Source organism: Oncorhynchus clarkii, chromosome 21 (assembly GCF_045791955.1).
Source record: "Oncorhynchus clarkii lewisi isolate Uvic-CL-2024 chromosome 21, UVic_Ocla_1.0, whole genome shotgun sequence".
Taxonomy (NCBI): Eukaryota; Metazoa; Chordata; class Actinopteri; order Salmoniformes; family Salmonidae; genus Oncorhynchus; species Oncorhynchus clarkii.
This window is the reverse complement of record NC_092167.1, coordinates 43,381,444-43,393,880: the sequence shown is the minus strand read 5'-3', so window position 1 is coordinate 43,393,880 and position 12,437 is coordinate 43,381,444. Positions and strand designations below refer to the sequence as shown.

Genomic DNA, 12,437 nt, shown 5'->3' with positions numbered 1-12,437 from the left:
TGTGTGTGTCTCTAGAATCTCTCCAGGCTTGGGAATAACTAACACAGATCCGTAGATGACCTCTCTTAGCATCTGTTCACCGTCTTCTCTCCATCAACTCGCTCCTTCTTTTCTCTGTTGTCTTGTCACTTCACTGCTCCCTTCTGGGGAATTTACATAACCAATGGAAAAGGGTACATCACACTTCCCATTGGTTCAGAGCTGGTCAAGCTTGAAAAAAAGCCATATACACTGAACAAAAAATATAAACGCAACATGTAAAGTGCTGGTTTCATGAGCTGAAATAAAAGATCTCAGAAATGTTACATATGCTCAAATTTTGTGCACAAGTTTGTTTACATCCCTGTTAGTGAGCATTTCTCCTTTGCCAAGATAATCCATCTACCTGACAGATGTGGTATATTAAGAAGCTCATTAAACAGCATAATCATTACACACGTGCACCTTGTGCTGGGGACAATAAAAGGCCACAATGTGCAGTTTTGTCACAACACAATTTCACAGATGTTTTGAGAGTGTTCAATGGACATGCTGACTGCAGGAATGTCCACCAGAGCTGTTGCCAGAGAATCTAATGTTAAAGCCCTTTTTTTGGGGAAAAACTCATTCTGATTGGCTGGGCCTGGCTCCCCGGTGGGTGGGCCTGGCTTTTTCAAAATGTTGTTAAATTACAGCCTTATTCTAAAATTTATTTAAAAAAAAAAATCATGACAAAACAAAACCGTCTTTTAGAAATGTTTGCAAATGTATTCAAAATAAAAAATACCTTATTTACATAAGTATTCAGACCGAAGTTAAAGCCTACAACAGCCCCAGAGTTTGGTGAGGACATCTGAGTCCTCTGGTCTAAAGGGGACATATTACAGTATGATTTAGACTTTTGTTTGCCTAGCCTCTTATAAATCAGTTTGAACCCTGACCTGAGGGATTTGATTACAGTGTTCCTTCACTACATCTCTCTCTCGCTCTCTCTCTCGCTCTCTCTCTCGCTCTCTCTCTCGCTCTCTCTCTCGCTCTCTCTCTCTCGCTCTCTCTCTCTCTCTCTCTCTCTCTCTCTCTCTCTCTCTCTCTCTCTCTCTCTCTCTCTCTCTCTCTCTCTCTCTCTCTCTCTCTCTCTCTCTCTCTCTCTCTCTCTCTCTCTCTCTCTCTCTCTCTCTCTCTCTCTCTCTCTCTCTCTCTCTCTCTCTCTCTCTCTCTCTCTCTCTCTCTCTCTCTCTCTCTCTCTCTTATTTATATATATATATACTCTGTTACCATCGCATATTGGCTCCATATTTCAAACATTTTTGACACGCAGATCAATATAACTTCAGAAGAAGACCATTACCATGACTTCCTCTCTCTCTACCAGTCTCTTGTGTGTTGGTAGCAGTTTGACAGTGTTTTATGTGATAGCTGGAAGGGGAAATCCGTTCCAATATATTTTAAATGCTGCATTTCATTTGACTAATGGGCTGTTAAATTTATTTTGATTTTTTAAGTATCAGATCAGGGATGAAAGCTTTTCTCTATTTTTACCCAAGTAAAGAATGACAACAAACAATAAAACTGCAGTGAGGCTAAATCACATTGACCGTGAATAGAAGAGGTACTTTAAAAAAAAAACTTTTATTATAGCCACCTGCCTGCCATTTTATATTTTAATGTGTTCCTCCATTCAATGAACGACCACTTCTTACTAATGCGTTATATGGAACAAATTGAAAGCATTGCGAGAATGCCTGTGGTTTGTCGCATGTGACAGTAGGCCAGAGAAAGGTTGTTTGGATAGAGTTTTGGGGACAATGACTTGGACAAATCTTTGATACGTAACAATAGAGCTTACATAAAGAGAAGAAATAGCATGTATTGTGCAACAGTGGTTTACATTTAGGAACAGAAAATTAGGCATGGGCGAAAGGAGAAACTAAAGTCACACACAAACAGGAGGGACTACTTGATCAAATGAATGGGAATTAAAAATAGAAACGCTAAAATCGGAAAAACAAATTGTCTTGGAGTGATATTTGCATGGTCAAACCTGAAGTCTTCGAGATGAACTGTTGTGACCTTCAGTTCCCTATAACCTTTACCATGAAATTATGTCTTAGGCTAATACTAAGTGTGAGCGCACTGAACAAGTATTAGTCTGGTGTTGTGCCAAGAGTGGTTACATGAAACCTTCCCATCTCCTGAGTTGCCCAGTTCCTTGAAATAACACTTGGAATTTGGGACATTTAGCTCATTGTAATTCACAGCATTCCAATCTAGTGTGAACCATAAATGTTGAGATTCTAACACCATTGGAGTGTGTTATTCTAATGATCAGAAAGCACAAGCATAATTGTTGTCTTTTGTTTAATTCATGATTTTTTTGTGTCTCATATCCTTTCTCTCTCTTCCTTGAAGATGCCTGAATGGCAGATTTGCATAGCTAATTGCAACACTGTTCTCCGGGTCTCCCGCGGTTTTCCGAACTTTTCGCTTGGAATGAACTTGTCTAATTTTCCCGTCTGTTTCAGGGTGACTGGTGGGGAGCTGTTTGAGGATATCGTAGCCAGAGAGTACTACAGCGAAGCAGATGCCAGGTCAGACTCACACAGACTCAAATCAAATCCAACTTTATTAGTCACATGTAGACCTTACAGTGAAATATTAATTACGCCCTTAATACAGCAAGGGTGTAGACCTTACTGTGAAATATTACTTACAAGCAAGCCCTTAACCAACAGTGTAGACCTTACAGTGAAATATTAATTACAAGCCCTTAACCAACAGTGTAGACCTTACAGTGAAATATTAATTACAAGCCCTTAACCAACAGTGTAGACCTTACTGTGAAATATTAATTACAAGCCCTTAACCAACAGTGTAGACCTTACTGTGAAATATTATTTACAAGCCCATAACCAACAGTGTAGACCTTACAGTGAAATATTAATTACAAGCCCTTAACCAACAGTGCAGACCTTACAGTGAAATATTACCTACAAGCCCTTAACCAACAGTGTAGACCTTACAGTGAAATATTAATTACAAGCCCTTAACCAACAGTGTAGACCTTACAGTGAAATGTTACTTACAAGCCCTTAACCAACAGTGTAGACCTTACAGTGAAATATTAATTACAAGCCCTTAACCAACAGTGTAGACCTTACAGTGAAATATTAATTACAAGCCCTTAACCAACAGTGTAGACCTTACAGTGAAATATTAATTACAAGCCCTTAACCAACAGTGCAGTTCAAGAAGAGTTAAGAAATATTTACCAAATAAACTGCAGTAAAAAAATGCACACAATAAAATAACAATAACAAGGCTGTATACGGGGTACCGGTACCCATTAGAGTCAATGTGTGGGGGCTAGTTGAGGTAATTTGTACATGTAGGTAGGGGTAAAGTGACTATGTATAGATAATAAACAGACAGTACATGTAGGTAGGGGTAAAGTGACTATGTATAGATAATAAACTGACAGTAGCAGCAGTGTACATGTAGGTAGGGGTAAAGTGACTATGTATAGATAATAAACAGTGAGTAGCAGTAGCATAGTACTGACACACCTTCTTCACAGCAGCTATGTTCCTGGTCTAGTCAAACACACGTCAGTGGACCTGAAACCACACATTATAGAGAATGTATTTGGGTTGAGGATTTTTCATCATTAGAGTTTCAAAATGCCACAATTTAATGAGGACAATGATAAATGTACTGTTTATACATAACACATTTCACACACACTACAATGAGCAATTATAGTAGTTTGTAACTATGAATAATCTATAGGTGTGTTACTGTGTACACCCTCCCTCTCGTTGTTGCTGTAGTGGTTATGGTGTCTGTGTTATATCTGTGTGTGCTGTCTGTAATGTATCTTATACAGATAATCTTCTGTTTTTCTGTTGCTCTCCCATCACCAGGCTGTACATCTATACAGTACCTTCTATGTCTGCTTGTATAGCATTCTTCATTAACAAACAATGACCTGAGAGTTTGAAATCCTCTCATTCTAGTCTGACTGTTTCTACTCATACCAAAAAATACTTTTCAATTTAAAAGGATATTTGGGGATTTTGGCATTGAATCTACTTCTCCAGAGTCAGATGAAGTCATGGATACCATTTGCATGAAGGAGCAAATGCTAACTAGGGTTAGAGCAGTTACTGGAAGTCTAGCATGCTAGCAGATACCCATCGACTTCGTTGTTGCGCTAACGTCAGTTAGCAATTGCACTAGCGCTAGTTAGCAGCTTCCTTCAAACTGCACGCAGTCGTAACATTTTTATCCATCTGACTCTGGGGAAGTAGATAAAGGGCCTCATTGCCAAAATCTTTTGCCATTTCTGATATTGGAAGTTAATGATTTATAATGATTTATAATTATGGATTTACCACTTTCCAAAGTTTGAGGTAGTACAAAATGTGAACTTTACTACTTCTCTCGAATTTTTAATTTTTATATTATTTTAGTTTTGCTGTCCATTTTTCTTCTGTTCTCTGATGTGTTCTCTCGTCCTCCCTTGTGTTCTCTCGTCCTCCCTTGTGTTCTCTCGTCCTCCCTTGTGTTCTCCCGTCCTCCCTTGTGTTCTCCCGTCCTCCCTTGTGTTCTCTCGTCCTCCCTTGTGTTCTCTCGTCCTCCCTCGTGTTCTCTCGTCCTCCCTCGTGTTGTCCCGTCCTCCCTCGTGTTCTCTCGTCCTCCCCCGTGTTCTCTCGTCCTCCCTTGTGTTCTCTCGTCCTCCCTTGCTTCTTCTGGCCTTGTCTCTCTCCTCCACAGCCAATGCATACAGCAGATTCTAGAAAGTGTAAATCATTGTCACCAAAGTGGTATAGTTCACAGGGACATGAAGGTTAGTACACAACACAGAGACTATGCTGGCACCATGCCCGCCCCTCGCCCGCCTGCCCTCCCACCCGAATTCCACCACAAATGAACAACCACCCACCCCCCTTACCTACTACCCACACAAGCAGCTTTCCTCCTCTCTTCCATTCCCAACCACCAGCCACCCTGACCCCCACCCCTCCACCAATCACTACTTGTGGCTGAGGTCAGGTGACCCACCAGGGGGCTGGGGCGGCAGGGAGATGAGGTGACACCAGCTCACCTTGCCCTCCTCTGTAAACAAACGATATGCATGTAGAATCTCTTTCCCGGTCCTCGGCTCTCTGCCTTGAACGCCTGCTGTGAGCCTGGGTCCTGGGAGAACGTCTGCTGTGAGTCTAGGACCTGGGGGATTTGATAAGCCCCTTTTTGTTTTGGTGGGGGGGGTTGAGGTGAAATAGTATCAATACATTCACCTCCCCCTACTCCCTCCCCAGGGTCGAGCTCACAGCTGGCGGGGAGTTAACACCACTTCTGTTTTATGACCCGGGGGGATAGCGGGTGGGTGATGATGTCATAGCCAGATGTCCTGGTTCTTAATGATGCAATCAGAACACACTTTTGCATAAATTGTCTGGCCAATCTTATAGCCTCATTCACTTATTAGAATCTCTACCACCTTGCCTTTCTCTTATATTCAAGGCAATCCCATCCAATTGGGTAAATAAATTCTCTAGACTGGGGTGCTAGTGGTCAAGGGGTGGTAATTGGGGGGGATAGTAAAGACCACTCAAACATCATCCCCACCACCACTGCTGCCCTCCCCAGTCTCAAGCAGAGCGCATGTCACAGACAGTGAGTGTGAGCTCGTCAATAACCTACGCCCCCTGGTGTTTGCATGCAGTCATTGCATTCAGCAGATCCTCGAGGCTGTGCTCCACTGCCACCAGACGGGCGTGGTCCACCGCGACCTCAAGGTGAGTAGAGACACTGGGAAGCCAAACACAGCCTTTCCTCCTCTCCCTCCTTCTTCCTCTCATTCCTCTCCTCCTCTTTGAACTCTAGTTGCAGGGTGACCTCATTCATCCAGACGGACTTTCAGATTCATCCGTTTGCCTTTAAATAAATACACCCCTTAAGTAAATAAAGGTTGAATAAAAATGAAGAACTTTGATAGACTGTCTCCGACACGTCGCCTGGGTCAGTTGAGACGAGAGAGACACAGAGCCAGTTACAGAGCCAGTTATTCTACTGATCCTGATGGGGAGGCAGGTAGCCTAGTGGTTAGAGTGTAGGGGAGGCAGGTAGCCTAGTGGTTAGAGTGTAGGGGAGGCAGGTAGCCTAGTGGTTAGAGTGTAGGGGAGGCAGGTAGCCTAGTGGTTAGAGTGTAGGGGAGGCAGGTAGCCTAGAGCATTGGGCCAGTAACCAAAAGGTTGCTAGAATGAATCCCCGAGCTGACAAGGTAAAAATCTGTTTTCTGCCCCTGAACAAGGCAGTTAACCCACTGTTCCTAGGCTGACATTGTAAATAAGAATTTGTTCTTAGCTGACTTGCCTAGTTAAATAAATAAAAACAGGCCTCGTTTAAAAAGTGACAGGAGAAGTAAGATGAGCAAAAGTTAAATTGTCCAAGTAGAATTTTGACTTGCCATTGTTAAACCCTTTCTGCCATCCCCCCCACCCCCGCCCACAACTCTAATTTGCAAATGAAATGAGCCAGGTGCAGTCGGGAGCTCCTGAAATAATCATCCCGCGTTTGCATTCGGCCCCCTCAGGCAGCTCTCTGATTGGCTGCTGCCAGGCTGTTACCATGGGGAGCGGTAGAATAGACAAAGGCAAAACAGATATGAACAGGCGGATGAAAGGCTTCGGACGTGTGTGTGTGTGTGTGTGTGTGTGTGTGTGTGTGTGTGTGTGTGTGTGTGTGTGTGTGTGTGTGTGTGTGTGTGTGTGTGTGTGTGTGTGTGTGTGTGTGTGTGTGTGTGTGTGTGTGTGTGTGTGTGTGTGTGTGTGTGTGTGTGTGTGTGTGTGTGTGTGTGTGTGTGTGTGTGTGTGTGTGTGTGTGTGTGACCCATATTGACACGCACACACGTCATTTTGACAACCGGACACACTGTATCCATACTGAACAGAACAATTTGTATCTAACTAACCTACATTTAATGGACAGACACAGTCTAGACTGCCAACCTCGTAACGGTCTCCACCAGACCATAAACAGACTGACAGAGCCTTCAGAAAGTATTCACACCCCTTTGACTTTTGCCACATGTTGTTGTTTCAGCCTGCAAATGGATTAAATGGAGATGTTGTGTCGCTGGCCTTCACACAATACCCCATAATGTCAAAGTGGAATTATGTTTTGAGGAAATGTTACGCATTCATATAAAATGAAAAGCTGTAATGTCTTGAGTCAATATGTATTCAATCCCTTTGTTATGGAAAACCTAAAGTTCAGGAGTAAAAATGTTCTTAACAAGTCACACAATAAGTTTCACTCTGTGTGCAATAATGTTTAACATGACTTTTGAATGACTACCTCATCTCTGTAACCCACATATACAATTATCTATAAGGTCCCTCAGTTGAGAAGTGAATTTCAGAGACATATTCAACCACAAACACCAGGGAGGTTTTCCAGACATTGAATATCCCTTTGAGTATGGTGAAGTTATTAATTACACTTAGGATGTAGGTGCCTTAAACTGAGTTGCCGGAGAGGAAGGAAACCACTCCGGGATTTCACCAGGAGACCAATGGTGACTTCAAAACAGTTAGGAGAAAACTATCACAGCCATTAAACTCTGAGTATGGATCAACATTGTAGTTACTCCCCAACACGAACCCAATTGACAGAATGGGAAAAAAAGAAACCTGTACAGGATAAAAATGTTTCAAAACACGTGTCATTTTTGCAACAACGCACTAAAATAATACTGTAAATAATGTGGCAAAGCAATAATGTATGATACGTTTGGGGCAAATCCAACACGAGTACCACTCTATTTTCAAGCATGTCTTGATTCTAAGCTGTCATCAAGGCAAATGGTGGCTATTTTGAAGAATCAATCAATTTGTTGAACACTTTTTTTTCTTCACATGATCCCTGATAATGGGATTTATATGTTCATATGAATGATTAGAATATTCCACCCTGAAACCATATGATTGTATGAAATTGATTAGAATCATGAGATTCTAACGATGTGTGTGTGGTTTTAGTCAGTAGAATTTATATATTCCATGTGTGTAGTTTGTCTATTATAGTATCTTAAAAACAGACGGTCTGAGCAGGATTCACTGCTGACCTTGGCTGGGGCCACTGAGAGTACTTCCCAGGGTCTCCCTATCTTGATGGAGGATGGGGAGTAAGTCTCACGGATTCCCCTAATCTTTGTCGGCTGGGTAGCAGGACATTGTGTGCTAATGTTTGTGTGAATGTGTGTGCGTGAGAAGCCAGTATAAAATGAATGGTTTTGTACAACAGACCAGCGCTTTTTGACTATTTTAGCTGGGCCTCCATCTGTTTCATTCGACCAGTATCTTACAAATTCTAGGTTGCAGACTGAGTCGTATAATTGAATTGGGTTATGAACATTTGTAACATAATTCTCCTAACAATTCCATATGTGTTATGTCATAGTTTTGATGTCTTCACTATTATTCTACAATGTAGAAAATAGTACAAATAAAAACCTCTGGAATGAGTAGGCATGTCCACACCTTTGACTGGTACTGTGTGTAAATGAGATATTTCTGTATTTTATTATCAATACATTTGCTAAATTTTGTAAACATGTTTTCACTTTGTCATTACGGGTTATTGTGTGTTGATGGTTGAGAAATATTTTATCAATGGAATCCATTTTGAATTCAGGCTGTAACACAACAAAATGGGGAGCAAGTAAAGGGGTGTGAATACTTTCTGAAGGCTCTGTACATCAGACCAGACATCCCTCTCAAACTGTTCCTTCAAGACTCAATGACTTCTGTTGTACTGGATGCTGACAGCACTCTGTTCAGCTCTGCCTCCTCCTTTCCTGCTCATCTGTCATCTCCTTTTTCATGCCTCATCCCTCTATCTTTCTCTCCACTGCCCTTTTTCATGCCTCATCCCTCTATCTTTCTCTCCACTGCCCTTTTTCATGCCTCATCCCTCTATCTTTCTCTCCACTGCCCTTTTTCATGCCTCATCCCTCTATCTTTCTCTCCACTGCCCTTTTTCATGCCTCATCCCTCTATCTTTCTCTCCACTGCCCTTTTTCATGCCTCATCCCTCTATCTTTCTCTCCACTGACCTTTTTTCTTTTCACCCTTAACTGAACTCTTCCCTCTAGTCCTCCCTCATTCCCCCGTCTTGTTGCCGTCCTCTCTCCTCCTCCCCCTCTGTCCTCCCTCATTCCCCCGTCTTGTTGCCGTCCTCTCTCCTCCTTCCCCTCTGTCCTCCCTCATTCCCCCCTATTGTTATCGTCCTCTCTCCTCCTCCCCCTCTGTCCTCCCTCATTCCCCCCTCTTGTTGTCATCCTCTCTCCTCCTCCCCCTCTGTCCTCCCTCATTCCCCCCTCTTGTTGTCTTCCTCTCTCCTCCTCCCCCTCTGTACTCCCTCATTCCCCCCTCTTGTTGTCGTCCTCTCTCCTCCCCCTCTGTCCTCCCTCATTACCCCCCCCCTTGTTGTCGTCCTCTCTCCTCCTCCCCCTCTGTCCTCCCCCATTACCCCCTCTCTTGTTGTCATCCTCTTTCCTCCTCCCCCTCTGTCCTCCCTCATTATCCCCTCTCTTGTTGTCGTCCTCCGCCTCTGTCCTCCCTCATTCAGCCCTCTCTTGTTGTCGTCCTCTCGCCTCCTCTTCCTCCGAGCTGGTCGTCCATTCTCCTCCTCCCCCTTTCCTCTTTCTCCCAGCTGGTAGTCCTCTCTCCTCCCCTGTCCTCTTTCTCCCAGCTGGTAGTCCTCTCTCCTCCTCCCCTGTCCTCTTTCTCCCAGCTGGTAGTCCTCTCTCCTCCTCCCCCTCTGTCCTCCTCTTCCTCCCAGCTGGTAGTCCTCTCTCCTCCTCCCCCTCTGTCCTCCTCTTCCTCCCAGCTGGTAGTCCTCTCTCCTCGTCCTCCTCTTCCTCCCAGCTGGTAGTCCTCTCTCCTCCTCCCTCTCTGTCCTCTTCCTCCCAGCTGGTAGTCCTCTCTCCTCCTCCCCCTCTGCCCTGCTCTAATCTCTGAGGCTGTTGCTCTCTAACTCTGTCTGTCCACACGGGAAGCCAAGCCACTCTGGATGATGCTGGTCTGGATGACTACATGAGAGACCCGGGCTGTCCCTGTCCTCTGCCTTCCCTCTAGGTTTAGATACCAAGCCACTGGTTTAAATCCCTGAAGACAAGAGAAAGAGACTGATAGCGAGGAGATACAGAGAGACTGATAGCGAGGAGAGACTGATAGCGAGGAGATACAGAGGGACTGATAGCGAGGAGATACAGAGGGACTGATAGCGAGGAGATACAGAGGGACTGATAGCGAGGAGATACAGAGGGACTGATAGCTAGGAGATTGAGGAATAGAAGTTGAGAGATATGCACAAGGGCAGACGTGTGTGAGTCTTGTCGCATTTGCCAGCGTTGTGTGTATGCCAGCATGGATGTAGTTGTGTGTGTGACTGACAGAAAGCCAAGTGTATTTGTCCTGGTAGCAGTAGATATGTTAAGGCCAACCAGGCTAGATGAACTTGGAGGAATTACATTTCTATGGCTGAGAGACTGAATCAAATTAGACCCATTGCACAGGAACCCTGAGGACCGGGTGTATATATCCTGATCACAGAGAAATAGATGAGATCCACACACAGACACAGCGAGGCACTTAAGGAAAGAACCCCACAGTCTCACCACAGTTCATTACCCAGTCTTGAAAGCTCTACTGGTTAGGTACTATAGTTCTCATATGTGCTTTTAGGTTAGATTATAAAGTGTTGATTAGCCTACTTAGGGCTTGTTAGGGCATATTGACTTTTCCATACTACTTTTTGGTTATGAAGCCCATTATTTAAAGCCCATTAGGGATGATGTGTTTATAGGGAAGGATGATGTGTTATAGTGAAGTCTCGATAGGGAAGATGATGTTATGACACTGGGAATTATATATATTTTTTCATTGTCCCCTTCCAGTCTCATCATACAGGTTACGTGATTTTTTGGGGGAATGGGAGGGTGGGATGATTGGAATGTTTGCAATGACTGCATGGCACTGTTGACTGCTCTTACCGCCCCTCCCACCATAGCATGAGCCCTGCCATCAGATCTGCACAAATCACTACTCACGAATGCTCTACTAACTGCACCAGTGAATGACCATACATTTACCCTGTTTGACTCGATGCTATACGACAGGGGTAGACACCCCTGATCCTGGAGTGCCAGTGGCCACTTCATGTTTTTGAATTAACCGACCTGGAAGACCAGGTGTGTTGAATTTAGTCAATCACTGAACTGATCAGTTAGCTCAGTTGGTCTGGTGTGGTGCCCAGTTGGAACAAAATCCTGCAGCATTCCAGGAACAGGGTTGCCTACCTCTGCTATATGATATTGAGAAATTGATTCCATTTGTATTTCTACACCATATGGGATATCTAGGCCATAAAAGTGGATTTAGTCTACTGATATGAATACCGTTCTTGGGGTAGTGTAACTAATGTTTTTGCCACACAAGCAAAGCAACTTCACTCCAAAAGGTCGCTGTAACAGCTCTCGCTCGACATGCAACACATCTCCTGTTTGTTATTATATGACAAGTATATCCTTCCTGATAAATTTCTACTTATTACTTCTCCTCGAAGCCGCTTTCAAAATGTCAGCAAGTGCATTATTCATCAACCCAGAACCCACGGTAACCTTTTCTCTAAGCCCCTCCCCTTCCTGTTCCGACACTGGCGATACGCAAATCCCTGTCGACCTCCTCTGACCTTGTAGCCCGGTCCCTCGAGCTATAGAGACAGACGAACCAATTAGACGCCAGGACCAGCGGCATTTGGCCTATTGCACACGCTTCTGTCTCTCTAAAGATCTGTGTCCGTATTGCAGTGTCGACCCTGTTACTTAACACTGGTCTGGGTGGTGGAATATTTTCCCCAGTGTGTGTTGAGTGAGAGCGTTGAGTCATAGCTGCATTTCTAGAGAGTGATCTTGGTGACAATGACCACTCATGGCCCCACGGGGTCACAGGAGGGGACCCAGTGGGGTTATACTGAAGAGTTAATAGTGTGCCTAAAATATACTTTGGTTAATGGAATTTGGTCATATTTTGAGGGGCATATTATTTTTCAATGGTGAGATGACCCACCGTCTAGGTTCACCCAGCATACTAGACAGAATAAACATGTATAATACAGTGGGTATGTTTCCAACACTTCATTTTCATGTGTTTTGCTGCATGAGAAGTGTTGAAACCCTGTTCCCATCTCTCCACTCCAAGCCTGAGAACCTGCTCCTGGCCAGTAAGCTGAAGGGCGCAGCGGTGAAGTTGGCAGACTTTGGCCTGGCCATCGAGGTGCAGGGAGACCAGCAGGCATGGTTCGGTGAGTACCAGTCAGTCACAAAAACATCTGTTCAAGTATCCTCAACTTAGAGGGTCCATTGGGGATTTGTTTTAAACAATAACAACAAA

General features: G+C 44.0%; 1 protein-coding gene across 20 annotated transcripts in view; it reads left to right on the top strand.

Moving 5' to 3' along the window:
* The window catches only part of LOC139379081 (calcium/calmodulin-dependent protein kinase type II delta chain), a 94,435-nt gene that overhangs the window by 57,625 nt on the left and 24,373 nt on the right, over window positions 1-12,437 (top strand). For 10 of the 20 annotated variants that reach the window (XR_011628365.1, XM_071121855.1, XM_071121864.1 and 7 more), the window contains 3 exons: window positions 2,502-2,567; window positions 5,705-5,777; window positions 12,246-12,348. Coding sequence is in view for 18 of the 20 variants with exons in the window: in XM_071121855.1 (XP_070977956.1) it covers window positions 2,502-2,567; window positions 5,705-5,777; window positions 12,246-12,348 (242 nt within the window). In the remaining 2 variants the exon portion in view is untranslated. Of the gene's footprint in view, window positions 1-2,501; window positions 2,568-4,752; window positions 4,826-5,704; window positions 5,778-12,245; window positions 12,349-12,437 lie in introns of all 20 variants that reach the window. The other 10 variants (XR_011628366.1, XM_071121865.1, XM_071121861.1 and 7 more) reach the window with 1 other exon arrangement.